The sequence below is a fragment of the Hoplias malabaricus genome, chromosome 10 (assembly GCF_029633855.1).
Source record: "Hoplias malabaricus isolate fHopMal1 chromosome 10, fHopMal1.hap1, whole genome shotgun sequence".
Lineage (NCBI taxonomy): Eukaryota > Metazoa > Chordata > Actinopteri > Characiformes > Erythrinidae > Hoplias > Hoplias malabaricus.
In genome coordinates this window covers 34,547,720-34,575,347 of record NC_089809.1, presented here as the reverse complement: position 1 = coordinate 34,575,347, position 27,628 = coordinate 34,547,720, and the positions used below count along the sequence as shown (strand labels likewise).

The 27,628-nt window shown below is 39.9% G+C and overlaps 1 protein-coding gene across 1 annotated transcript; it reads left to right on the top strand.

The window, feature by feature from the left end:
* The first annotated feature begins 856 nt into the window (after window positions 1–856).
* LOC136708043 (uncharacterized) lies at window positions 857–27,372 on the top strand. Its single transcript, XM_066682305.1, is given in 71 exon segments — window positions 857–1,057; window positions 1,143–1,286; window positions 1,379–1,535; window positions 1,731–1,758; window positions 1,850–1,955; window positions 2,041–2,133; window positions 2,217–2,280; window positions 2,367–2,465; window positions 3,042–3,145; window positions 3,230–3,368; window positions 3,489–3,607; window positions 3,690–3,839; window positions 3,933–4,103; window positions 4,384–4,854; window positions 4,942–5,147; window positions 5,236–5,359; window positions 5,451–5,587; window positions 5,671–5,926; window positions 6,025–6,267; window positions 6,354–6,530; window positions 6,622–6,767; window positions 6,855–6,945; window positions 7,031–7,420; window positions 7,540–7,666; window positions 7,744–7,862; window positions 7,953–8,149; window positions 8,251–8,434; window positions 8,537–8,702; window positions 8,799–8,923; window positions 9,019–9,327; window positions 9,408–9,611; window positions 9,711–10,007; window positions 10,090–10,194; window positions 10,379–10,474; window positions 10,561–10,695; window positions 15,598–15,798; window positions 16,266–16,409; window positions 16,500–16,656; window positions 17,293–17,320; window positions 17,412–17,529; window positions 17,574–17,696; window positions 17,780–17,843; window positions 17,932–18,030; window positions 18,185–18,288; window positions 18,377–18,515; window positions 18,614–18,732; window positions 18,828–18,977; window positions 19,071–19,241; window positions 19,325–19,644; window positions 19,735–19,804; window positions 19,889–20,094; window positions 20,186–20,309; window positions 20,455–20,591; window positions 20,678–20,933; window positions 21,020–21,262; window positions 21,412–21,588; window positions 21,705–21,850; window positions 21,929–22,019; window positions 22,108–22,497; window positions 22,590–22,716; window positions 22,789–22,907; window positions 22,996–23,192; window positions 23,399–23,582; window positions 23,727–23,892; window positions 23,981–24,105; window positions 24,409–24,717; window positions 25,583–25,786; window positions 25,891–26,187; window positions 26,278–26,382; window positions 26,474–26,791; window positions 27,310–27,372. Coding segments are annotated over 71 exon segments (11,871 nt in total).
* Window positions 27,373–27,628: the final 256 nt, after the last annotated feature.

Here is a 27,628-nt window from a genome sequence, read left to right as displayed (position 1 = left end):
TACCATGATTAGCTGTGTTAAGAATGACAACATGCTGAACAAACACATCACAAACGAAGATCTATGTCAGTTACATCCTATTTAAAAACAGTAAGAAATCAGTAATAATTCATAAGTCATAAATATATTGGGTTATTAAAGAGGTCAAAATGCAGGGCAAAAATGACAACTCCATGGACCTGAAGAAGAATACCTCAGCTGCTTAAGGGATATAAAATAATGTATACATCTTACTGTCATACAAGCTGTTAAACAACAGCATTTAACAAAAAATAGTTAAATATAACAGCACTGGATGTCTTTGACTGCAAGGGGCAGCTTGTGTAAGAAGGTGAACTCCAAAATAGACATTCTGACGTCCAGTGTTGATCTTCTTGACCTGACACATCGTCGTAAAAGAAGCTCCAAATATGGAGAGTGGTGATGCAAACCTCCTCCAATCACTTGCCAGTTTTGTACTCAAATTAACTGGACCTGTCATTGACATCCAGGCAAATGACCATTTTGGGATGAACAACTCCATTTAAAAGGAGAGCTGCTGGTCTCCAGAGACACAGACTACAGGAGAGCCTAGAGGTAAGAGCAAAGAGCAATACACCAGCACCAAGTTCTTGTAGTTCTTGTGAAAAGACAAAGATGTTTGTTATGTCCAAATAAAATAATCAGTAATAGATTGTTTTGCCCCTCCCATTAGTTCTTTCTAATCGTGACACAGATGATGCCGTAGACACTGCAGATATTTACTGAATTGATGTATCTGTAGAACATGAAAAAAAGGATGATTTCTTTGTTTCATTCTCAGAATATCATCACATCTGCAGACAAGAACAGGTAGGAAGTGCTTCCAGGCTTCAGGATGAGTGACTCAGTGATGGCAGAGTTTGGAGCTGCAGCTTCTTTCCTGCGTAAATCTGAGCAGGAGAGACTGGAGGCCCAGACTCGGCCCTTTGACATGAAGAAGGAATGCTTTGTGCCAGACCCTGAAGTTGAATATGTGAAAGCCTCCATTGTCAGCAGAGATGGAGACAAAGTCACTGTTGACACAGAGTTTGGGAAGGTAAATAGTCTTGCCCTGCTGATACTATCAATTTAAGCATCTACATTAGCAGCTCCATGAACTAAAAGTCTCCTCTGTTTTACAGACTGTGACTGTCAAAGACTGCGATGTCCACCCTCAGAACCCGCCAAAGTTTGATAAAATTGAGGACATGGCGATGTTCACCTTCCTGCACGAGCCTGCTGTGCTGTTTAACCTCAAAGAGCGTTACGCAGCCTGGATGATCTACGTGAGTTTAGAAAATATCTGTCAGCAACTGTCCAACACAAGTATAAAAGCACAGATTTCACATGTTAACACTTTCTCCATCGCTGTCTATAGACCTACTCTGGGCTTTTCTGTGTGACTGTCAACCCCTACAAGTGGTTGCCAGTGTACAACCAAGAAGTTGTTGTGGCCTACAGGGGCAAGAAGAGAACAGAAGCTCCTCCCCACATCTTCTCCATCTCTGATAATGCCTACCAGTACATGCTGTCAGGTAGGAGCTTAACCCACTGCAATACCAGTCTATATGGCAACATAATATATATTCACTATACAAATGAAAAATAAATAATAATTAATTAACTGATCATACTCTTTTGTAACAGTGACAATATAACTATTCAGTCATGTAAAATGATGTTATTGTACCTTATAAAAATAAGGTCTGTTCCTTTTTCTGATCACACAGACAGAGAGAACCAGTCTGTTCTTATCACGTAAGTATAGAACATGTCACATTCATAAATAATTGATGCTAAAATGTATTTAATTCGTCTGATAAACATGTGACACAATTCTCATCTCTAGCGGAGAATCTGGTGCAGGAAAGACTGTCAACACCAAGAGAGTAATCCAGTACTTTGCCAGTATTGCAGCAACAACTGGTAAGAAAGACTCAGCCATGGAGAAAAAGGTAAATGAATGTATTTACATATAAAAGCACGTGTGAGTTATACGAGTACATGCAGTTTTAAACACATTTGAAATGTTCACTACAGGGAACTCTGGAGGATCAAATCATTCAGTGTAACCCTGCCCTGGAGTCATTTGGTAACGCCAAGACCATCAGAAACGACAACTCCTCACGTTTCGTAAGTTTACTGCATATTTGCAAACACTTCTCTCATTAGGTTTCAGAGAATGTCTGACATAATTAAGCTCTTTAACTTTACAGGGTAAATTCATCCGTATCCACTTCGGTGTCAGTGGAAAGCTGGCTTCGGCTGACATTGAGACTTGTGAGTAGACGTTTTCTTTAAGCGCATTACTTTAAGACTTAAAAATGTTTTAATTCACTATTTCTGACAAACTAACGTCTGTGTAGATCTTCTGGAGAAATCACGTGTCACTTATCAGCTTAAAGCTGAGAGAGACTACCACATCTTCTACCAGATCCTGTCTCAGAAGAAACCTGAGCTGCTGGGTATGTGGAGTGTTCTCAATATCACAACTACTAGATTATACATATGACACACTTCAGCCACAAACCTATTAGCACTGAAACATATTTAAAATCAAAATATACATGTATATGCATGTATTGCTTATTTCATCATTCACAAGTTGACACTGTATTGGGGCCACATTCATGGATATTTACACCTTGTTAACATTCCCAAGTAAATGTATTTATAAAAAAGGCCTTGTTAAGAAACAATCACTCAGTTTGATACATTTTTATCTTGTTATTCTTGGAAAAGACCTGAGTCATTTAAGGTTTTGACACAGACTGTGTCTTCTTTATGAACATAAATGCTTGGGAATGATAGGTCATAACTTATATGTGGCGCCAATATCAGTCACTTTAGTTTAAGGCCCTTATTTAAACTGCTTCAATTAAATAATAATAGTAATAATAATAATAATATTAAACAGTTTTATAATTATACAATGCTTCAAAGCTTTGAGATGTTTATTAAAGTGTTAACCAGAGTCCCTGCAATAACACACCTTGAATATTTCCAAAGTCCATAACTGGCTGTTTCTTAACGACTTGCAGAAATGTTGCTCATCACCAATAACCCTTATGACTACGCATACATCTCCCAGGGAGAGACCCAAGTGGCATCCATTAATGATGGTGATGAACTTATTGCTACTGACGTGAGTCTAAAACTTGACAGTGGATATTTTAATGCCATTTCCTACTTATGTTAGTACAATAAATAATATTTATGTGATCAACAGGAAGCTTTTGATGTGCTGGGCTTTACTCAAGAGGAGAAAAATGGCATCTACAAACTGACTGGTGCCATCATGCACTATGGCAACATGAAGTTTAAACAGAAGCAGAGAGAGGAGCAGGCTGAGGCTGATGGCACTGAGGGTTAGTGTGTGTGTGTGTGTGAGAGAGAGAGATAGAAATGGAGAAATGCATTTCATACAATTTAAAACTTAATAATTGCCTGTGAAACATGTGTTTACACTCTCTTTCTATCCTGAACAGATGCTGACAAAGTCGCATACCTGATGGGCCTAAACTCTGCTGATCTGATTAAGGGTTTGTGCCACCCAAGAGTCAAAGTAGGAAACGAGTGGGTCACCAAAGGGCAGAATGTCCAGCAGGTGCATATACAAGCTCTTTTTTTGTGTCTTTCAAAATTGCTAATATTATATGTATATGACATATTTGTCTTACTTCCTATAGGTGTACTATTCCATTGGTGCTCTGTCAAAATCAGTTTATGAGAAGATGTTCCTTTGGATGGTTGTGAGAATTAACCAGTCCCTGGACACCAAACAGCCCCGCCAGTACTTCATTGGTGTACTGGACATCGCTGGCTTTGAAATCTTTGATGTAAGTCATGTTTATTTTATGATTACTTTCATATTGACAGTTTGTGCATAGATAAGTGTTTCATTTGTTAATGATTCCACATTTCTCCACTAGTTTAACACCTTTGAGCAGCTGTGCATCAACTTCACTAATGAGAAGTTGCAGCAGTTCTTCAACCACCACATGTTTGTGCTGGAGCAAGAAGAGTATAAGAAGGAGGGGATTGACTGGGAGTTCATTGACTTTGGCATGGACCTGCAGGCCTGCATTGAGCTCATTGAAAAGGTAAATAAATATAAGTCATTAATGTGCAAATGTTTTTTTTGCACCACTTACTATAACTTTTATTTATTTGGAGAATTTATTCAGTATGAACTTAGTACAGTAACATGTCATGTGTTGTTTGATTAACAAAAGTGTATTTCATTTATTGTGATTTAGATCAATTCAAAATCAATTAGTGCTAATTGTGCAGTAAATTATAATTCAGTTCCAAATGTTTTCTCTATTAATTTAAAGAAAAATAACAAGAACACCACATTATAAAACTTACTTTGAATTACAGCCCATGGGTATCATGTCCATCCTTGAAGAGGAGTGCATGTTCCCCAAGGCCAGCGACTCCACCTTCAAAGCCAAGCTTTATGACAACCACTTGGGCAAAAACCCCATGTTCCAGAAGCCCAGGATTGTGAAGGGTAAACCAGAGGCTCATTTTGCCCTGGTTCACTACGCTGGCACCGTCGACTATAACATCAACAACTGGCTGGTGAAGAACAAGGATCCTCTGAATGAAACTGTTGTAGGACTTTTCCAGAAGTCGACTCTGAAGCTGTTATCTTTCCTGTTTGCTGGATACGCTGGAGCTGATTCAGGTATGAATGAACCCAGAAATCCATTGTGCAAAGTTAGTTTTATTGAAACTCTTACTGAGTGGAAAACTACTTTGTTGTAAACAGCTTCAGATGGTGGAAAAGGTGGCAAAGGTGCAAAAAAGAAGGGTTCTTCATTCCAGACCGTGTCTGCGCTCCACAGGGTGAGCCCTTCTCTTGACCATTGTGAATCGATTAAAATTATGATAAAGCAAGGAAATTCAAACATTACACCTCTATATCGTCTGCAGGAGAACTTGAACAAGCTGATGGCCAACTTAAGATCCACCCACCCACATTTTGTACGTTGCCTCATCCCCAATGAGACCAAGACTCCTGGAGTGATGGAGAATCCTCTTGTCATGCACCAGCTGCGCTGTAACGGTGTGCTGGAAGGAATCAGAATCTGCAGAAAGGGATTCCCCAACAGGGTCCTGTATGGTGACTTTAAACAACGGTGAGATTTATATAATTAAAGATGCTTATTATTCCTCTAAATTAAAGTCACATTCATGTATTTAAACTTTTTTTTTTTATAATATCAGTTACCGTATCCTAAATCCCGCTGCTATTCCTGAGGGTCAGTTCATTGACAACAAGAAGGGGGCAGAAAAACTTCTTGGTTCTTTGGACATTGACCACAGCCAGTATAAACTGGGACATACAAAGGTGCCAAAAGCAATAATGTCCAATTTTCAGCTTCTAGAGTTCTATTTAGACATAAAGTCTCTCACACGGTTTCTATTATGTCTCTGTGTAGGTGTTCTTCAAAGCTGGTCTTCTTGGTCAACTTGAGGAGATGCGAGATGATCGTCTCGCTCTTATCATCACTGGTATTCAGGCTAGAGCACGTGGTCTTCTGTCAAGAATTGAATTCCAGAAGATTGTTGAGAGGAGGTACAGACTCTTTCAAATATGACTTATTATTTCACATATGTCTAAACATAATAGGTCACTGTACTCTAATTTCATCTCTGAAGGGACTCTTTGCTGGTCATCCAGTGGAATGTCCGTGCTTTCATGGGTGTCAAGAACTGGCCCTGGATGAAGCTGTACTTCAAGATCAAACCTCTGCTAAAGTCTGCTGAGGCTGAGAAAGAAATGGCCAACATGAAGGAGGAATTCACTAAACTGAAGGAGGCCTATGCTAAATCTGAATCGCGCAGGAAGGAACTAGAAGAAAAGATGGTTTCACTTATACAAGAGAAGAATGACCTGCAACTCCAAGTGCAATCTGTGAGTACAGAAAATGATGACCTTAACGTTCCATAACTCTGTTAATACCGTGTGTTTTCACCCTCAAAACTAAAGCATATTAACATTTTGTTGACTAGGAGCAAGATAATCTCTCGGATGCTGAAGAGAGGTGTGAAGGTCTGATCAAGAGCAAGATCCAGCATGAGGCCAAGGTCAAAGAGCTAACTGAGAGACTGGAGGATGAAGAAGAGATGAATGCTGAGCTAACAGCTAAGAAGAGAAAGCTGGAGGATGAATGCTCTGAACTTAAGAAGGACATTGATGACCTGGAGCTTACTCTGGCCAAAGTGGAGAAAGAAAAGCATGCCACTGAGAACAAGGTACAATTTGGTTCTTGAGCATGATGAACATCAAAAACATGGGTGTTAACAGACAAGTCCACTCAAGTTTTAGTGTTATTTCTTAGGTTAAAAACCTTACTGAAGAGATGGCAGCTCTGGATGAAATTATTGCCAAGCTGACTAAGGAGAAGAAGGCTCTCCAAGAGGCTCACCAGCAAACACTGGATGATCTCCAAAGTGAGGAGGACAAAGTCAACTCACTGACAAAAGCCAAAGCCAAACTTGAGCAGCAAGTTGATGATGTATGTTCAAATAAATAATCATAGAAAAAATGCTCTATAAAGACTGATGAAGCTATATTAACCACATGCAATATATGCCTTTTCTATGCAGCTTGAAGGGTCATTAGAACAAGAAAAGAAGATACGTATGGATCTTGAGAGAGCTAAGAGAAAGCTTGAGGGTGACTTAAAGATGTCCCAGGAGAATATTATGGACCTAGAGAATGACAAACAACAGATGGAGGAGAAGCTAAAGAAGTAAGATACCAACTTCAAGTGATGAATCTTTACATTTTTGTACTCTGAGTAAACAAAAAATATCTCAATATTGTTTTCGCCTCATAGGAAAGACTTTGAAATCAGCCAGCTTAACAGCAAAATTGAGGATGAACAAGCAATAGGTGCCCAGCTCCAGAAGAAACTAAAGGAGCTGCAGGTAACTTTTAAATTCTTCCAATGTAAAAGAAAACTGTGGCTTTCACTCAACCAATGCTAAAGATTATAACTGACTTCACATCTAGGCCCGCATTGAGGAGCTTGAGGAAGAGCTGGAGGCTGAAAGAGCTGCCCGAGCCAAGGTTGAGAAGCAGAGGGCAGACCTGGCCAGAGAGCTGGAAGAGATCAGCGAGAGGCTGGAGGAAGCTGGTGGTGCCACTGCTGCCCAGATTGAAATGAACAAGAAGAGAGAGGCCGAGTTCCAGAAACTGCGCAGAGACCTCGAAGAGGCCACTCTGCAACATGAGGCCACTGCTGCTACACTGAGGAAAAAAAATGCTGATAGTGTGGCTGACCTGGGAGAACAGATTGACAACCTTCAGCGTGTGAAGCAGAAGCTTGAGAAGGAGAAGACTGAGCTTAAGCTGGAACTGGACGATGTGGTCTCCAACATGGAGCAGACTGCCAAGTCTAAGGTTTGTAGTAACAGTAGGAAACCTTATGCTACATATGGGATACTATGACAGAGGTAGATGTTATTATCTTTTATATATGATTATGTCATTATTCAATATTTTATCTTGTTGCATTTTAGACAAACTTGGAGAAAATGTGCAGAACATTGGAGGATCAAATGAGTGAATATCGATTGAAGGCAGAGGAGGGCCAACGCACCATCAACGATTTCACCATGCAGAAAGCCAAGCTTCAAACTGAGAATGGTAAGTATATTTATATTTTAGCTAGGTTTGTAATCTAATCCAAGTAAAGGATGAAAATAATGGTTATATCCATTCAGGGGAGCTTTCCAGACAGCTTGAGGAGAAGGATTCTTTGGTCTCCCAGCTCACAAGAAGCAAGCAGTCCTACACTCAGCAAATTGAGGACCTGAAGAGACAGCTAGAGGAAGAAGTCAAGGTAGCCTTGACAATCTCTTGCATCATTTCTTTGAGTGCCATTACTTTTCCATTATTGTATGTAACATTTTTACTTTAAATATCTGATCAGGCTAAGAATGCCCTGGCTCATGCAGTGCAGTCAGCTTGCCACGATTCTGACTTGTTGAGAGAGCAGTTTGAGGAGGAGCAGGAGGCCAAGGGTGAGCTGCAGCGCAGTCTCTCCAAGGCCAACACTGAAGTGGCTCAGTGGAGGACCAAGTATGAAACTGATGCGATCCAGAGAACAGAGGAGCTGGAGGATGCCAAGTAAGAGACAATATGTATATTCATATTCATATAGCAAGAAGCTGTTTTCCAACAAAGATGATTCCCATGTTTTCAAACCCTTATCCTCTTCTGTCACTCAGGAAGAAACTTGCTCAGCGTCTGCAAGATGCAGAGGAAGCTGTGGAAGCTGTCAATGCCAAATGCTCCTCTCTGGAGAAGACCAAGCACAGACTCCAGAATGAGATTGAAGATCTTATGGTTGATGTGGAACGATCCAATGCTGCTGCAGCTGCTTTGGACAAGAAGCAAAGAAACTTTGACAAGGCTAGTAATTCCAATAGATTCTTATTCCTTGAAATGTAAACAAGTGCACTCTATATAGACATTTACTAATCTTAAAACATTGTCCTTTACATATGTTAACAGGTGTTGGCAGAGTGGAAGCAGAAATTCGAAGAGTCACAGACTGAACTGGAGAGTTCCCAGAAGGAGGCCAGGTCTTTAAGCACTGAACTCTTCAAAATTAAGAACTCTTATGAGGAGGCCCTTGACCATCTGGAGACCATGAAGAGGGAGAATAAGAACCTCCAAGGTCAGTAGAATCTGTTCATGAATGCATCTAAATGAGTAGCACTGAAAATGTAAGGAGCTATAATGTTAATCAATTAGAACATGATCTTTTCAACAGAGGAGATTTCAGATATCACTGAGCAACTTGGTGAGAGTGGTAAGAGCATTCATGAGCTTGAGAAAATTAGAAAGCAACTGGAACAAGAAAAGGCTGAAATTCAGGCAGCTCTGGAAGAAGCTGAGGTAAAAAAATGTAACCACATTTATGCAGAAAATGTTCATAAGATTTCACATGAAAAATGAATATATATTTAAATTAAATTTTCATTCACTTTAAGGGCTCACTTGAGCATGAAGAGGGCAAAATCCTAAGGGCTCAGCTTGAGTTCAACCAGGTGAAGGCTGATATTGAGCGTAAGCTGGCTGAGAAAGATGAGGAGATGGAGCAGTCCAAGAGGAACCAACAGAGAGTCGTGGACACCCTGCAAGGCTCTTTAGAATCTGAGACACGCAGCAGGAATGAAGCCCTCAGGATAAAGAAGAAGATGGAGGGAGACCTCAATGAAATGGAGATCCAACTCAGTCAGGCTAACAGACAGGCTTCAGAGGCACAGAAGCAACTCAAGGCTCTCCACGGACATATGAAGGTAAGCTCTGAAGTGACTGTAAAAAAAAACATTATTTTAATATTAACATAAAAAGCTCAATTACATTACATATATTACAGGATGCTCAACTGCAGCTGGATGATGCTCTTCGTGGTAATGATGATCTCAAAGAGAACATTGCCATTGTGGAGAGACGCAATAATCTGCTGCAGGCTGAACTGGATGAACTGAGATCACTAGTGGAGCAGACTGAGAGAGGACGCAAACTGGCTGAGCAGGAACTGCTGGACGTCAGTGAAAGGGTGCAACTGCTGCACTCTCAGGTAAGAAGAGTAGAACTTCCATATAAAAAATACAGCTAGCAAGCATATGCCCCACAAAACAGTCAATAATTCACTCTATTTATACTTTTCACATTTCAGAACACCAGTCTGCTGAACCAGAAGAAGAAGCTGGAGGGAGACACATCTCAGCTTCAGACTGAGGTGGAGGAGGCTGTCCAGGAATGCAGGAATGCTGAGGAGAAAGCCAAAAAAGCTATCACTGATGCTGCCATGATGGCAGAGGAGCTGAAGAAGGAGCAGGACACCAGCGCTCACCTGGAGCGGATGAAGAAGAACATGGAGCAGACCATCAAGGACCTCCAGCACCGTCTGGATGAAGCTGAACAAATCGCTATGAAGGGAGGCAAGAAGCAAGTCCAGAAGCTGGAGGCCAGGGTGAGAAGCTGAACTTTGATGACTTATTGATTTTCATGCCTTGTTCCTTCGAGAATGAACACTGGCATTTTCTTTTTCATAGGTGAGAGACTTGGAGAACGAAGTGGAGATGGAACAGAGGAAGAGCAGTGAATCTGTTAAAGGTGTCCGCAAATATGAAAGACGCATCAAGGAACTGACCTACCAGGTACTTATTTCCTCAACAAGTCTTGACGTCTTCTGAAACTTTGTTTAAGAATTGATGTCAGATCTTGGATAACATTGTTTCATGAACCCTGCTAAATAATTTGCATATATCATTGATAGAAGTTACTGTCTATGACTGTCAGTATTTACAGCCTCTTATTTTACACTTTATTATTTTCATCCAGACTGAGGAGGATCGCAAGAATCTGTCCCGCCTGCAGGACCTGGTGGACAAACTGCAGCTAAAGGTTAAATCTTACAAGAGAGCTGCAGAGGAGGCTGTGAGTATTTATAATTACACAACAGTTCAATCAAAGCTTATTATTTTTAAAAACACTGAATGGTAATGTATTCTTGTTCTTTTCAGGAGGAACAGGCAAATGGCAATCTTGGGAAGTTGCGCAAGCTGCAGCATGAGCTGGAAGAGGCAGAGGAGAGGGCTGATATTGCTGAGTCTCAGGTCAACAAGCTGAGAGCAAAAAGCCGTGACTCAGGCTCGAAGGTAAGCAAATAACAACAAAAACTTTTGTTTGCAACAGAGTGACTTGGATAAATCTAAAGTTTCTGTAATATATTCCCAAAATAAATGCAATACCTGTGAATTTGACCTTAAGAAAGAAGCATTATACATGTTTTTTTTATATTGCCTGTTTTGCTAATGACAGCCTTTCCCTCTTTACTTTACTTTCCTACCACAGAAAGGGCATGATGAAGAATGAGGCTCTCAGTAGGACCTCTCTGAAAAGCTCTTTAAATGTAGTGCTTTATAAATGTCACCAAATGTACAAAATAAAGTCTGTATAATATGAAATAAAGTGCTCACACTGATTTTTTTTATGGACAGAAAGCACACAGTACACTAAGGTACAGCATTTAAGAAATATGTTTTAAGGTCAGGAAAGCTCAAAAGTCAGACATCAGAATAAAAAGTAAATACATATTTTATAATTGTTATAATCTGTGTATATAAATGTATATAACAGTCTTAAACAAAAACAACTTAAATTTAGATGGACGTCACCGTTGCTCAACAGGTAGTGTCGTAACACAGCTCCAGGGTTCTGGGGTTGTGCGTTCAAACCCCTCCACACGTCTGTGAGGAGTTTGGTGGGTTCTCTCTGTTCCTGTGAGGGTTGCCTCCAGGTGCTCTTTTGATTTTATCCCATAGTCCAAAAACACATGTCGGTAGGTTGGGACTGGCTGTGCAAAAGTGTGTGTGTGTGTGTGTGTGTGTGTGCTGCCCTGTGATGGATGGGTTCCCTGAACAGGTTTGCATCTACCTTGTTCCCAGTGATTCTGGGTAGGCTCCACACCCACTGTTACCCTGAACAGGATAAAGAGGCGCAATGGAACAAAACTGAAGTTTTAGATGCAGACAGAACAATCTGACTGTTAAATACGTCTGGCCTAAGAGTCATGACATACTGAACTAAAATAGCAGGGCTTTTTCATAAAAACAACTGGGTCTTAAAAGATAAAAGAATTGTTCTTACATGAATTAATGTGAGTTCCAAAATGTGCACATGCAAAATAAACCATCCATCCATTCATTATCTGTAACCGCTTATCCACGGTGGGTCCAGAGCCTACCTGGAATCATTGGGCGCAAGGCAGGAATACACCCTGGAGGGGGTGCCAGTCCTTCACAGGGCAACACACACTCACACATTCACACCTACAGTCATTTTGAGTCGCCAATCCACCTACCAACGTGGGTTTTTGGACTGTGGGAGGAAACTGAAGCACCCGGAGGAAACCCATGCAGACACAGAGAGAACACACCACACTCCACAGACAGTCACCGGGAGCGGGAATCAAACCCACAACCTCCAGGTCCCTGGAGCTGTGTGACGATGACACTACCTGCTGCACCACCGTGCCGCCCCAAAACAAACCAGTAGATAAATAAACATTGAATTTAAATAAATATCAAATATTTAATTATTTTTGTATCTTGCACATAATACAAAAGCAAAATAGGCTAAAATATCAGTTTTTAGCCAATATCAGCTAACTGACCACACTCTGCCCCACGTCCTACTAAGAGTGAGGTCAACAATAGTTAAATCATTAAAAAAGACACTAGCTAAAACGGCCATGTATGTATAGTTATTTATCTGAGCTTTGTGAAAATTACCCTCTGAATAAAACTACATCAGCTTAATTAGTCAGGTTTGCAGAACATTAACTGATGCTTTACTTCTGTTTCTTTGTAAACACAGTGTTTTTTGCAGGTAGTATTATTTTTTGAAGCTACATTATCTATTAATGTTAATAATAATGTTAAAAATAATGGAAAACGTGCCTGTCTGCATAAGTGAAGTTGCAGAAATACTGATGACGAAGCGAGACGAGCTCTCTCTAACCTTTTGTTCACGACAGATGCAAGAACTTCCTAATAATAGTGCGGTGTTTGACAAAAGGAGGCTCAGGTTACAGCTTTCAACACAAAGGGACAAAGCTGTAAGGTACCACTATTTCTTCGACCCCTGCTTCAGCATGATGAAAATCCGGGTCACTCTGACAGCTGAGAATGAGACTCCATAAAGCACTATGGAGCTTAGAATAGACTGCATAAGTGCTAAGACTAAGTAAGGTGTTTCATGAGGGAGAGCAAGACAATTGCGGGACATAAGGTCAAGGCAGGCCTGACCTTCCACAGGGGGTCTCTGTTGATGGATGGTGGGTCAGATTCAAATCATGAGATGGTGGTGATAATAGTCTAACTGTATCCTCGGGCAGAGCAGAGGACAAGGTAGTTAGCTTGACCTGAGTTTACACGTGTTCCGCTAACAACACCAAGCTCCTCCTCAGCACAGCTCTATAGACCAGACTTTTAATGTATTTATTATTCACTCTAGATTACCATTTTATGTAATTGCCATTTGCTTCATACTGTATATATTTCCCTGCTCTAACACATCATGTTCACAACTGAAAGGGCTTGTGTATTGATTCATAAATAACACTAAGAAGCACTGTACACAGTGGTAGTGTACAATAATTCTTAATGTTATTCATGAATCCACACACAAGCCTTTTCAGTAGTGAACATGATGTGTTAGAGCAGGAAAATATGCATTTTTTATTTTTCATGGCAGTGATACTCCAGGTCTAGGACTGAGAAGCATCTTATTATATTCAAGTATTAAGAAGATTCTGTAATTAATATCTATCCAATAGCTTATCATTCACTGATATAATTAGACAAAACATTACTATTTTTATAATAAGTGGTGTCAAGTAACAATACAGACACCGCTGTATCATAAATCTAGGTGCTAACAGATCAATTAAAAAGTGACATTATAAGCGTCTAATATTTCGTACAAAATAAGAAAGCTCTATACTGAATACAAAGAAATAAATACAAAATTTGATAAATTCCAAATAATTTCAAATTGTTTAATTTCATAGTAACTGCTGCTGTCACTAGGAGAATGCATTGACTACTACACACACTATGGAAGAACATACAATACTTCTGTGCTTGAATAAAATTACAAAACACAAAATGGGTAAAATATTTCCTAAGTAGAAATACAAGTAGTTTTGTAATAAGTGTTTATGCTGTGAATTTCCCCACTGTGGGACTAATAAAGGACTATTTTAAGTGTTCTTCGTTGGTTCTATTTGAGTAACAACACAAAACGAATTGCTTGAGAATCAGAACTTAATGTCCTCTGGATTCTTGTACTATATGGTATAACTTTTATTAACAAGTTCTGTTACATATATGTGAGACTATAAACGTGAAGAACTGAGGAGGGTGATTGTTTCTGAAGTCACGCAGGTGAACGCAGAAACAATGACAGAACATTAATGTGACAGAACATTAATGTTATACAAGTCTCCAATAAGAGAAGGTACCAAAAAGGTTAATGGCTCTGATTTAATGGAATATTAAGGATGCAATAGTGTTCACTTTATTGCTAGATATGTTTAAACTCGCTGATTGATATACAGTTTTTATATCGTGTATGTCCTGAAGTTTAACCGTCTAGCATCTGATCTGGATTGAAATTAACTTCCTGGCACAGATGAAAAAAACGTCAAAGACCCTAATGTTGACTGATGACTGACGTATATGTAAAACAGCTGGGAGAAAAAGAGAAGCCTTTGTAGAATATATAAGTTAGCATGAGCAGACACAGCTGACACTGTTAAAGAGACAAACACCTGTCTTTTTTTGGGGTCCATGTAAACGCAAGGTCACAATTCTATAGCTTTCCAGTTTGACTTCAGTGCTGTCCACTGGGAGTTCTATAGTACTCATACTCATATAGTGCCATCTTGTTTGCACTGCATTGTTTCCTTGCCATTATCCTTGAGCACAAAGATAAACCTGTGAAATTCCTCATGGGTGCCTCGCACTGATTGAGAAGAACAGCATGTGACAGATCTAAATGACTGTCCTGGCACTTCTCCAAAATTATGTTGTAGGTATGAGACAAAAATGTTCAGTGTCTTTACAGCAACACCATAAAAAATAAATAGAAGGGTATATAATGCCACAAAATGATCTTATAAAGACTAATTAGCACCTTTACAGGTATGGACAAATTATCACCTCTCTTTATAATAATAATAATAATAATAATAATAGTAGTAATGATAATTATTATAATAAGGAGTTTTATATAAATAAATGGAACAAATTAAGATAAATAATTTAGCATAATTAATGCAATAAAAATGTATTAAAAACAAAGATAGGTAAGGTTTAAATTAGTAAAGACTAAGTTTAATGTTAATACAATTCTTTTTTGATTGTAAATCTAAACAAACCCACAGACAGTGATATAGATAGATATTAGCCTTCAGCTACTGCTAGAGAGAGACAGCAGCTGATTCAGACTCTTTTCATTTTTTTCATTGTGGAAACGCTCTCCACCTGCTCTGCTACTGCCTCACGTATAAAGATGTTTTGTGTCACCCAAAAGGGAGCACACACTTCTCACCAAATACAGCATGTCAACGTCACCACCACGTATATTCCTGACTGTCTGTTTCTATTCCGTCTTTATATAAAGAGACACTAGGACAGGCTCTAACTACATAACTCACTTCACTTCAAGGTAAGCTCTGTTTAGCCTTTACTTCTACTGATATGTGCATGAAACAGGAGGATATAAGGTATTGATTTGTGACAATTAAAAAAAAACTTTCAAATTATGTGATTGCTGAATTTACAATTATTTATTTATTTATTTATTTTTTACTTCTTTCCAGGTCTAGTACATCACATTTCTCCTGGCTGTTCTACCATTGTATGTATGATCATTAGTGTTTGATATATTTGTACAGAAAAAAATTATCCAAACTAAAATAGAAAAAAAACTAGATGTTCTCTTATTTCAGTTTTCACTTTATGTTCTGAATGACTCTTCAGATTCCTTGAAAGATGGGAGATGCGGCAATGGCGGAGTTTGGGGCTGCAGCCTCTTTTCTGCGCAAGTCAGATAAAGAGCGCTTGGAAGCCCAGACCCGACCCTTTGACATGAAGAAGGAATGTTTTGTGCCGGACCCTGAAGTCGAGTATGTCAAAGCCTCCATTGTCAGCAGAGACGGAGACAAAGTCACCGTTGACACTGAATTTGGAAAGGTAGGGACCTTACACTAGAAATGTGTGTACATTAACAAATCAAAAGTACCAAAATGTGTTTTGGCCCACAAATATCTTTTAATTAATGGGACTTTTAAAGCAGGGTTTTCAAAATCATATCTTGTATGCAAGTGATTATGTGGTTTAAGAATCAAAGGATTCAAAGGTGGCTTCAACTCTCTTCAAAAAATGTGTCAATTCCCCAGACATTAATTAAAAATCATTTTTAATATCAGTGGAGATTTTTTTCTGGAAACAGATCCTCTGGATCAGAATTATAACCCCAAGAGCTGACAGCTTTCTTGGATGATGTTACACAGCAGAGTTAATGAATAATCTAGAATTTTCTTATCAAAGATCTTAAAGTATGCTTGGTGATGTTGTTCACTGATTGTGAAAGAGTCTAATACTCACCAAGAAGCCGTTTGCCAGTCCATGAGCTAAGGATATTTCCCTCTGTTTTACAGACTGTGACTGTCAAGGAGGTTGATGTCCACCCTCAGAACCCGCCAAAGTTTGATAAAATTGAGGACATGGCGATGTTCACCTTCCTGCACGAGCCTGCTGTGCTGTTTAACCTCAAAGAGCGTTACGCAGCCTGGATGATCTACGTGAGTTTAGAAAATATCTGTCAGCAGCTGTCCAACACAAGTGTAAAAGCACAGATTTCACGTTAACACTTTCTCCACCTCTGTCTATAGACCTACTCTGGGCTTTTCTGTGTAACTGTCAACCCCTACAAGTGGTTGCCAGTGTACAACCAAGAAGTTGTTGTGGCCTACAGGGGCAAGAAGAGAACAGAAGCTCCTCCCCACATCTTCTCCATCTCTGATAATGCCTATCAGTACATGCTGTCAGGTAGGAGCTTAACCCACTGCCACTGCAATACCAGTCTGAATGAAATCACCCAGTTTCTTTAACTAGTATCTCCATAGGCTGCTAGACCTGTCCATCAAAACCACATATCTCCCCCCTCTCTCATTCTCCCTGTACTGTTTGAGTGTCCATGCTAAAATTAACAACTGATAGCACATTTACTCACGTGAAATATTAGAGCAGTGTTGCTTTAATTAATCACAATAAGGATTAAATACGGTGATTACCATCAAGAATAGTAATGATAAACTCTGCTAAAATATGGATTCATAGCAGCAGTGTTTTAAGAGAACAGACTGCAGACTGCAGTTACACAGAGTTGGATGTGGCTCATTGGAATCCACCAAAAGAAATCCATGATTGTCAATATTTGCTGTCTATAATAGTCCATTTCACAAATGAAACTTTTGGACATGCACCCAATAAAGATATTTTTCACATTTCTGAGCTATAAAGAGTATAAAACACATTATCTGTGGTTAATTTTTACTGTTACCATCAGAGAAATACAGTCTTTTCCTGTTCCTGGAAAGTTATATTTATTTTAACAGTGACAATAATTACTGTTTAGTTACAAACAATTGTTGAAATAAACCTTTATATTTTCTGATCACACAGACAGAGAGAACCAGTCTGTTCTTATCACGTAAGTATAGAACATGTCACATTCATAAATAATTGATGCTAAAATGTATTTAATTTGTCTGATAAACTTGAGACACAATTCTCATCTCTAGCGGAGAATCTGGTGCAGGAAAGACTGTCAACACCAAGAGAGTAATCCAGTACTTTGCCAGTATTGCAGCAACATCTGGTAAGAAAGACTCAGCCATGGAAAAAAAGGTAAATGAATGTGTTTACTTATACAAGCACGTGTGAGTTAGTACAAGTATATGCAGTTTTAAACACATTTGAACTGTTCACTTCAGGGAACTCTGGAGGATCAAATCATTCAGTGTAACCCTGCCCTGGAGGCTTTTGGTAACGCCAAGACCATCAGAAACGACAACTCCTCACGTTTCGTAAGTTTACTGCATATTTGCAAACACTTCTCTCATTAGGTTTCAGAGAATGTCCGACATAATTAAGCTCTTTAACTTTACAGGGTAAATTCATCCGTATCCACTTCGGTGTCAGTGGAAAGCTGGCTTCGGCTGACATTGAGACTTGTGAGTACGACTTTCTCTGAGGTAAATTTGCAAAAGACTCATACAGTATTTTAATCAACCAACTTTTGACAAATTAATGTCTGTGTAGATCTTCTGGAGAAATCACGTGTCACTTTCCAGCTTAAAGCTGAGAGAGACTACCACATCTTCTACCAGATCCTGTCTCAGAAGAAACCTGAGCTGCTGGGTAAGTGGAGAGCTATACTTAATATATGTAGGAAACTTTTCAATTTCAGATTCAGCAAAGCATGTTTAATTGATTATCATGGGTGTTAGAGACTGCTGCAATTCTTTAGAACTAACAGACATGTTAAAAGACATGAATATTCTTTGTCTCATAGAAATGTTACTCATCACCAACAATCCTTATGACTACGCATACATCTCCCAAGGAGAGACCCAAGTGGCATCTATTAATGATGGTGAAGAGCTTATGGCTACGGATGTAAGTGTGAAAAAAATTTACAGCAAACTTGCTATCATATTCCGTGTACTCCCACAGCCACAGAGAACAAAATTTATGTGATCAACAGGAAGCTTTTGATGTGCTGGGCTTTACTCAAGAGGAGAAAAATGGCATCTACAAACTGATTGGTGCCATCATGCACTTTGGCAACACGAAGTTTAAGCAGAAGCAGAGAGAGGAGCAGGCTGAGGCTGATGGCACTGAGGGTTAGTGCAAGCGAGCGAGAGAGATGCATTTCATACAATTTTAAACGTAATAATCACCTGTGAAAAATTAGTTTACACTCTCTTTCTACCCTGAACAGATTCTGACAAAGTCGCATACCTGATGGGCCTAAACTCTGCTGATCTGATTAAGGGTTTGTGCCACCCAAGAGTCAAAGTAGGAAATGAGTGGGTCACCAAAGGGCAGAATGTCCAGCAGGTGCAAATTCAGACTAATGTTTACAATATTCTTTTAGAGTTCTCTGCGCAGTTTCTGGAACTTATGAATGTAATTATCCTCTGTCATTCCTATAGGTGTACTACGCTATTGGTGCTCTGTCAAAATCAGTGTATGAGAAGATGTTCCTTTGGATGGTTGTGAGAATTAACCAGTCCCTGGACACCAAACAGCCCCGCCAGTACTTCATTGGTGTACTGGACATCGCTGGCTTTGAAATCTTTGATGTAAGTCATGTTTTTTTTATGATTACTTTCATATTGACAGTTTGTGCATAGTTAAGTGTTTCATTTGTTAATGATTTCACATTTCTCCATTAGTTTAACACCTTTGAGCAGCTGTGCATCAACTTCACTAATGAGAAGTTGCAGCAGTTCTTCAACCACCACATGTTTGTGCTGGAGCAAGAAGAGTATAAAAAGGAGGGGATTGAATGGGAGTTCATTGACTTTGGCATGGACCTGCAGGCCTGCATTGAGCTCATTGAAAAGGTAAGTAAATACAGCTTAGTTTAATTTGAAATCCACATGTCCTGTTTCATAGAACTGAAGCTACACAAACCTTTGAATTACAGCCCATGGGTATCATGTCCATCCTTGAAGAGGAGTGCATGTTCCCCAAGGCCAGCGACTCCACCTTCAAAGCCAAGCTTTATGATAACCACTTGGGCAAAAATCCCAACTTCCAGAAGCCCAGGGTTGTGAAGGGTAAACCAGAGGCTCATTTTGCCCTGGTTCACTACGCTGGCACTGTCGACTACAACATCAACAACTGGCTGGTGAAGAACAAGGATCCTCTGAATGAAACTGTTGTAGGACTTTTCCAGAAGTCGACTATGAAGTTGTTGGGTCAGCTTTTCGCTGGCTATGCTGGAGCTGACTCAGGTATGACTAGGTCCATTATTTTCTGATCCATATATATGAAACAAGTTTAAATGATTTCTGAAAATATTATTTTTTTCCCAAAACAAACCTCAGACTCCAGTGGTGGGAAAGGTAAAGGTGGCAGCAAAAAGAAGGGTTCTTCATTCCAGACAGTGTCTGCCCTCCATAGGGTGAGCTCATGCCCTTCTGTTTAACACAGTACATGAAAATGTTTGTAGTAATTAACTGTAACTCCTTCTGGTGCCCATCCACAGGAAAACCTGAACAAGCTGATGACCAACTTGAGGTCAACTCACCCCCACTTTGTGCGCTGCATCATCCCCAATGAGACAAAGACTCCTGGGGCCATGGAGAATCCTCTTGTCATGCACCAGCTGCGCTGTAACGGTGTGCTGGAAGGAATCAGAATCTGCAGAAAAGGATTCCCCAACAGGATCCTATATGGTGACTTTAAACAACGGTGAGAACTTTCTTGCCATGAAAAATAAATTCTGAAAACTGGAAAACTTTCATATATTGAATCCTGGATTATTTTGCTGTGTCATTTTCAGTTACCGTATCCTGAATCCCGCTGCCATTCCTGAGGGACAGTTTATTGACAACAAAAAGGGTGCAGAGAAACTACTTGGCTCTCTGGACATTGACCACAACCAGTATAAACTGGGACATACAAAGGTACAAAGGTTTGAGGCACATTCTGCAATTTCTTCCAGGACCAAAAAAGTGTAATCATATTTGATAGAAGCTAAATCACACTGTATCAGCTTCTACTTGTCTTCTCAGACATCTTTCAAACTCTTTCTATTGTGTCTCTGTGTAGGTGTTCTTCAAAGCTGGTCTTCTTGGTCAACTTGAGGAGATGCGAGATGATCGTCTTGCTCTTATCATCACTGGTATTCAGGCCAGAGCACGTGGTCTTCTGTCAAGAATTGAATTCCAGAAGATTGTTGAAAGGAGGTTCGCAGAAAATCCTCTTTCAAATGTTAATATTTTTCACAGTCTTTTAAGAAAAGACAAAAAATACTGTCTCTTAATCTCTGCAGGGATGCTTTGCTTGTGATCCAGTGGAATGTCCGTGCTTTCATGGGTGTCAAGAACTGGCCCTGGATGAAGCTGTACTTCAAGATCAAACCTCTGCTGAAGTCTGCTGAGGCTGAGAAAGAAATGGCCAACATGAAGGAGGAATTCACTAAACTTAAGGAGGCCTATGCTAAATCTGAAGCTCGCAGGAAGGAACTTGAAGAGAAAATGGTGACTCTTCTCCAAGAGAAGAATGACCTGCAGCTTCAAGTCCAATCTGTGAGTGGTCTATAAAAAAACATTTCAAATGTACATGTATCACTAGTTCATAGGTAAACATACTAATTTTACAATCATAATCATAGGAGCAAGATAATCTCTCAGATGCTGAGGAGAGATGTGAAGGTCTAATTAAGAACAAGATTCAACTTGAAGCTAAGTGCAAAGAGCTGACTGAGAGACTGGAGGATGAAGACGAGATGAATGCTGAGTTGGTTGCAAAGAAGAGAAAGCTGGAAGATGAATGCTCTGAGCTTAAGAAGGACATTGATGACCTGGAGCTTACTCTGGCCAAAGTGGAGAAAGAAAAGCATGCCACTGAAAACAAGGTTCTTGTTGTTGTTTTTTTCTTCTTTTTAATAATAGTCTTTTTGCCTTCTAAATTATAAGGAGGTTGTTTAATTTCATTTGCATATCTAATTTACCAAAATGTTGTTTGCTACTCAAAGCCCTAAAGAGATTTGTTACAATTTCTCAGGTTAAAAACCTTACTGAGGAAATGGCGGCTCTTGATGAAATCATTGCTAAGCTGACCAAGGAGAAGAAAGCTCTCCAAGAGGCACATCAGCAAACACTTGATGACCTCCAGAGTGAGGAAGACAAAGTCAACACTCTGACCAAGGCTAAATCCAAGCTGGAGCAGCAAGTTGATGATGTGAGTACATGTGTCAGTGTTAAGACTACAAGAATTTTGTTTAAAGAATTATTGCATTCAATTGCCTTTTATTTGTTTATTTATTTATTTATATATTGATTTATTTTACACACTAGCTTGAAGGCTCCCTCGAGCAAGAAAAGAAAATCCGAATGGATCTTGAGCGTGCCAAAAGAAAGCTTGAAGGTGATTTGAAGTTGACTCAAGAGAATGTTATGGACCTGGAAAATGATAAGCAGCAAATGGAGGAGAGGCTGAAGAAGTAAGAGAAGGGATACCAGAGTTTAGTTAATCTTAACTTTTCAAACTACTAATACTGCTGCAATTTCTTGTGTTGCAGAAAAGATTTTGAGATCAGCCAGCTCAACAGCAAGATTGAGGATGAACAAGCAATAGGAGCCCAACTCCTGAAGAAACTGAAGGAGTTGCAGGTATGGATAAAAGCAAATACCCAATAAATACCCAAGTTAAATTCTTAACTATGAATCAGACTAAACAATGAGACATTTCTGGTAATAGGCCCGCATTGAAGAGCTTGAGGAAGAGCTGGAGGCTGAAAGAGCTGCCCGAGCCAAGGTTGAGAAGCAGAGGGCAGACCTGGCCAGAGAGCTGGAAGAGATCAGCGAGAGGCTGGAGGAAGCTGGTGGTGCCACTGCTGCCCAGATTGAAATGAACAAGAAGAGAGAGGCCGAGTTCCAGAAACTGCGCAGAGACCTCGAAGAGGCCACACTGCATCACGAGGCCACTGCTGCCACACTGAGGAAAAAGCATGCAGACAGTGTAGCAGACCTGGGGGAACAGATTGACAACCTTCAGCGTGTGAAGCAGAAGTTGGAAAAGGAGAAGAGTGAACTTAGACTGGAGTTGGATGATGTGGTCTCCAACATGGAACAGACGGCCAAGTCCAAGGTATTAATATACTACGTTAATAGGCACAGTATTTAAAGCCACGTAAACTATATTTGAAATTCTAAACGTATGATTTATCAAAAATATTCCAGACAAACCTGGAGAAAATGTGTAGAACCCTGGAGGACCAAATGACTGAATTCAGAACTAAAGCTGAAGAAGGCCAGCGCACAATCAATGATTTTTCAATGCAAAAAGCCAAGCTTCAGACGGAAAACGGTAAGGGTATCATTAATCTGAATTGAAATAAGTCAGATCTGTGAAGTGAAACTTAATTACGTTGTATTCTAGGTGAGCTTTCCAGGCAGATGGAAGAAAAAGATTCACTGATTACACAACTGACAAGAGGGAAACAATCCTACACACAGCAGATTGAGGACCTCAAGAGACAACTGGAAGAGGAAGTCAAGGTAAATTTATAACAGTGTTGTCAAAGCTTCAAAACCAAAACATACTTCAAAACGTACCTATTAAATATTACTCCCAAATATTTTTTAGGCTAAGAATGCCCTGGCTCATGCAGTGCAGTCAGCTCGCCATGACTCTGACTTGTTGAGAGAGCAGTTTGAGGAGGAGCAGGAGGCCAAGGGTGAGCTGCAGCGCAGTCTCTCCAAGGCCAACTCTGAGGTGGCTCAATGGAGGACCAAGTATGAAACTGACGCCATCCAGAGAACAGAGGAGCTGGAGGATGCAAAGTAAGGGCCATGTACATAACCAGTTTTGACAGCAAGAATTTAAATTTAAATTTCGGCAAATATTTTTGATGAAACTGTGTTGTTAACTGTATAGCAGCAGAATATATGATAACTAAGTCCTACCTACTGAGTAAACACTTATACTCTAAGTAAATATATTTCTGCAGGAAACAGGAAGTAATATTTCATGGTTTCACTTAAATCAGGAAGAAACTTGCTCAGCGTCTGCAAGATGCAGAGGAAGCTGTGGAAGCTGTCAATGCCAAATGCTCCTCTCTGGAGAAGACCAAGCACAGACTCCAGAATGAGATTGAAGATCTTATGGTTGATGTGGAACGATCCAATGCTGCTGCAGCTGCTCTGGACAAGAAGCAAAGAAACTTTGACAAGGTGCTTATGTCTATCTTGTACTTTTTTTACTTGTCCAAAACACCTGATGTGTAATACATTATATACAAATGTTAAAACCACAGAAAAGTTCAACCTGGTTTCCTTAGTGTGTAATAAATGAGGGTTTTTGCTTAATGCCCTCAGGTTCTGGCTGAATGGAAACAAAAGTATGAAGAGTCTCAGACTGAGCTGGAGAGCTCCCAAAAAGAAGCTAGATCACTGAGCACTGAGCTCTTCAAACTGAAGAATTCTTATGAGGAGTCATTGGATCACTTAGAGACTATGAAAAGGGAGAATAAGAACCTCCAGGGTAACTATAATTTCACTTTTGTTCAAAACCCCAATATTGCTATTACCAGGTGATTGTTTTTATTCAGCACTTGTTCTCTATTAAACAGAGGAAATTTCAGACCTCACTGAACAACTTGGTGAGAGTGGAAAGAGTATTCATGAGCTGGAAAAAGCAAGGAAACAGTTGGAGCAGGAGAAGGCTGAGATACAATCTGCCCTAGAGGAAGCTGAAGTAAGTGTTAAGAAGGTTTTAAATGATTTTTAAGTTTCACTATTAAAAAATCTCTTAAAATATTGCCAAACCATAGAGACTCGAGAATTTATTTTATAAAGTTTCACCATAACTGGGTTACCTTACCGCACCCTACAAAATGTCTTTCTAGGGAACAGTGGTGTCCATTTACCACAATGTTAGTGTTATTAGTAATCAAAATTGTGCTTTCAGAATGGCAAAAAGGGGATCAAAATGACAAAGTAGTAAGTGTTCTGTTCTAGGTTGCCCTTAAAGCTGTTTACCTTTTTTTTTTAATTAAAGGGTTCCCTTGAGCATGAGGAGGGCAAGATCCTAAGGGCTCAACTTGAGTTCAACCAGGTGAAGGCTGATATTGAGCGTAAGCTGACTGAGAAAGATGAGGAGATGGAGCAGTCCAAGAGGAACCAGCAGAGAGTGGTGGACACCCTGCAAAGCTCTTTAGAATCAGAGACACGCAGCAGGAATGAAGCCCTTAGGATAAAGAAGAAGATGGAGGGAGACCTCAATGAAATGGAGATCCAACTCAGCCAAGCTAACAGACAGGCTTCAGAGGCACAGAAGCAACTCAAGGCTCTCCATGGACATATGAAGGTAAGCTCTGAATATATATATATAGTCTGTCAGTGTCTTAATCTGTTGACAATAAACTGTGTGTGCAACAGCAACCACAGCCACTGTTCAAAGAGGCGTAGTTTTTCTTCACCATAAATCTGCCATTTAAGATGGTCCCACATGTTCTCAATAGGGTTTAGGTGAGGCAAGTTGTTATTCTTTTATATTTAAGGCCTTTATTGGTTACCCACTCAGTGGAGTACTGCAATGCATACAATGGATCATTATCCTGCATAAAAAAATCATGTTCTTCTTGAAAGATTCAGACTTTTCATGTACCACTGCTTAAGGAAGCTGTCTTCTAAAAGTTGACAGCAGGTTTGGGAGTAGTACCTCACCTCCACAAGTCGAAGTGGAGCTCTGCCCGTTACTGATCCAGGCATGGGTCCATCCAGGTGGTCTGTCAAGAATCACTCTCATCTCATCTGTCCATAAAACCTTTGAAAAAATTGTCTTCAGATATTTCTTGGCCCAGTCTTGACATTTTAACTCTTGCTCAATGGTGGATGGGTTTCAGCCTTCCTACCCTTGGCCATGTCTCTGAGCAATGAACACCTTGACAGCACGGGGGGATAATGGGTTCCTGGTTGCTTCACGTTTGATTCTTCTGAAGTCGTTGGAAGATAATATGCATCTTTTTCAATCAGCAAGTTTCTGGCAACAATATTGACTATTTGCAACACATCATTTTATGGTTCTGTGATCATGCCCCAATATCTTAGCTATTTCAAGAGTGCTCATACCTATCACCTGATATGCTTACAGCCAATAAGCATTGGAGTTGGAAATGACTAATAACTGTATGTTGAATTACTTTTTTCCTTTCAAAATCTGCACTTTACAGGATGCTCAACTGCAGCTGGATGATGCTCTTCGTGGTAATGATGATCTCAAAGAGAACATTGCCATTGTGGAGAGACGCAATAATCTGCTGCAGGCTGAACTGGATGAACTGAGATCACTAGTGGAGCAGACTGAGAGAGGACGCAAACTGGCTGAGCAGGAACTGCTGGACGTCAGTGAGAGGGTGCAACTGCTGCACTCTCAGGTAAGTAGAACTTCCATGTAATAAATAAATAAATATACAACAAACAAGCATATGCTCCATAAAGAGACACAAATTCACTCAATTTATACTTTTTCACATTTCAGAACACCAGTCTGCTGAACCAGAAGAAGAAGCTGGAGGGAGACACAGCTCAGCTTCAGACTGAGGTGGAGGAGGCTGTCCAGGAATGCAGGAATGCTGAGGAGAAAGCCAAAAAAGCTATCACTGATGCTGCCATGATGGCAGAGGAGCTGAAGAAGGAGCAGGACACCAGCGCTCACCTGGAGCGGATGAAGAAGAACATGGAGCAGACCATCAAGGACCTGCAGCACCGTCTGGATGAAGCTGAACAAATCGCTATGAAGGGAGGCAAGAAGCAAGTCCAGAAGCTGGAGGCCAGGGTGAGCTGTTGTTTTTTATTTGTTTAACAAATTCAATGTAAAATGTTTTTGACTCTGATTCCACAATTATTTAACCCCTAACATTTCTAGGTCAGAGAACTGGAAACTGAAGTGGACCTGGAACAGAGGAAGGCCAGTGATGCCGTTAAAGGTGTTCGTAAATATGAGCGGCGCATTAAGGAGCTAACATACCAGGTTTTCACCTTATTAATAAAGGGTTAGCAATATTTACACCATTAGAAAAGGGACAAAATATAAACAGACTCTCTCCATATTTCTGTTGTAGACCGAGGAGGATCGTAAGAATCTGGCCCGCCTTCAGGATCTGGTGGACAAACTCCAGCTGAAGGTTAAATCCTATAAGAGAACTGCTGAAGAATCTGTAAGTAAATCACTTGACAAGTGTGCTGAATCCCTACTTTGCATGGCAAGTGTGTATTTGCCAAAAACTATTACTTCTTATTTCCAGGAGGAACAGGCTAATGCCAACCTTGGAAAGTTGCGTAAGCTGCAGCATGAGCTGGATGAGGCAGAGGAGAGGGCTGATATTGCTGAGTCTCAGGTCAACAAGCTGAGAGCAAAAAGTCGGGATTCAGGTTCCAAGGCAAGCAAGTGGGGACTCACTTTTCTTATTATTTACTTCTATCAAAAATATAGATAAGGCGAAATAACTTTCTTCTTTCTTTGTTACAGAAAGGACATGATGAAGAGTGAGTTTCACCAGTAGCTTCTGATCTTAACTTCCTACCTCGGGTGAACAATAAAAAAAAGAATTTGCTGTTTAAAATGCACTTGCCTTTTTTATTAAACATACATTGCCAAAAGATTATAAACACAGTGGTTTGCAAACGTATTTGGAACCTATTGACAAAGCTTGAGAAACACCTGAATTAGGCAAAACTCAATTATAACTAGAACTATAAGAACAACTAAATTGTAATAGTGCAATAGAGCAGTTCCATGAATTCCACTTCTGTTAAGAAAGGACTTATGTGTTTAGAAAATATAAATCCTGCAGAATTACAGAAAAGAAATAATGAACTTATACTTTCATTTTCATTAACATTATATTCGAAGGATTCATAAAGCGTAAATATAGGGCTCCCCATTATTCTCTGTAAGTGGCCACCTGTGCCGCGGTCCTCCAACCAACAGGGGGCGGCCACGCCTCAGGACCCGTGTTAATCAGCACGACTGACAACAGCTGGGGATGTCTACTGATGTCTTGATTGATAGTATTGATGTCTACTTACCTCTTTAGAGACAATTTATTTATTAAGCCTTCAGTCTGTCTTCAGCTCAGAGTCTTGAGTTTGTAAAAGCCAGACCTTGCTGGTAATTGGTATTTCCTTCTTCAAAAGAAGCTCTTGCTTACTTTTGCGCTGTTTAAACATTGGGTTTTATCTTTTCTGTTTTCCAGTTGTCTGGAGAACACTGTCCT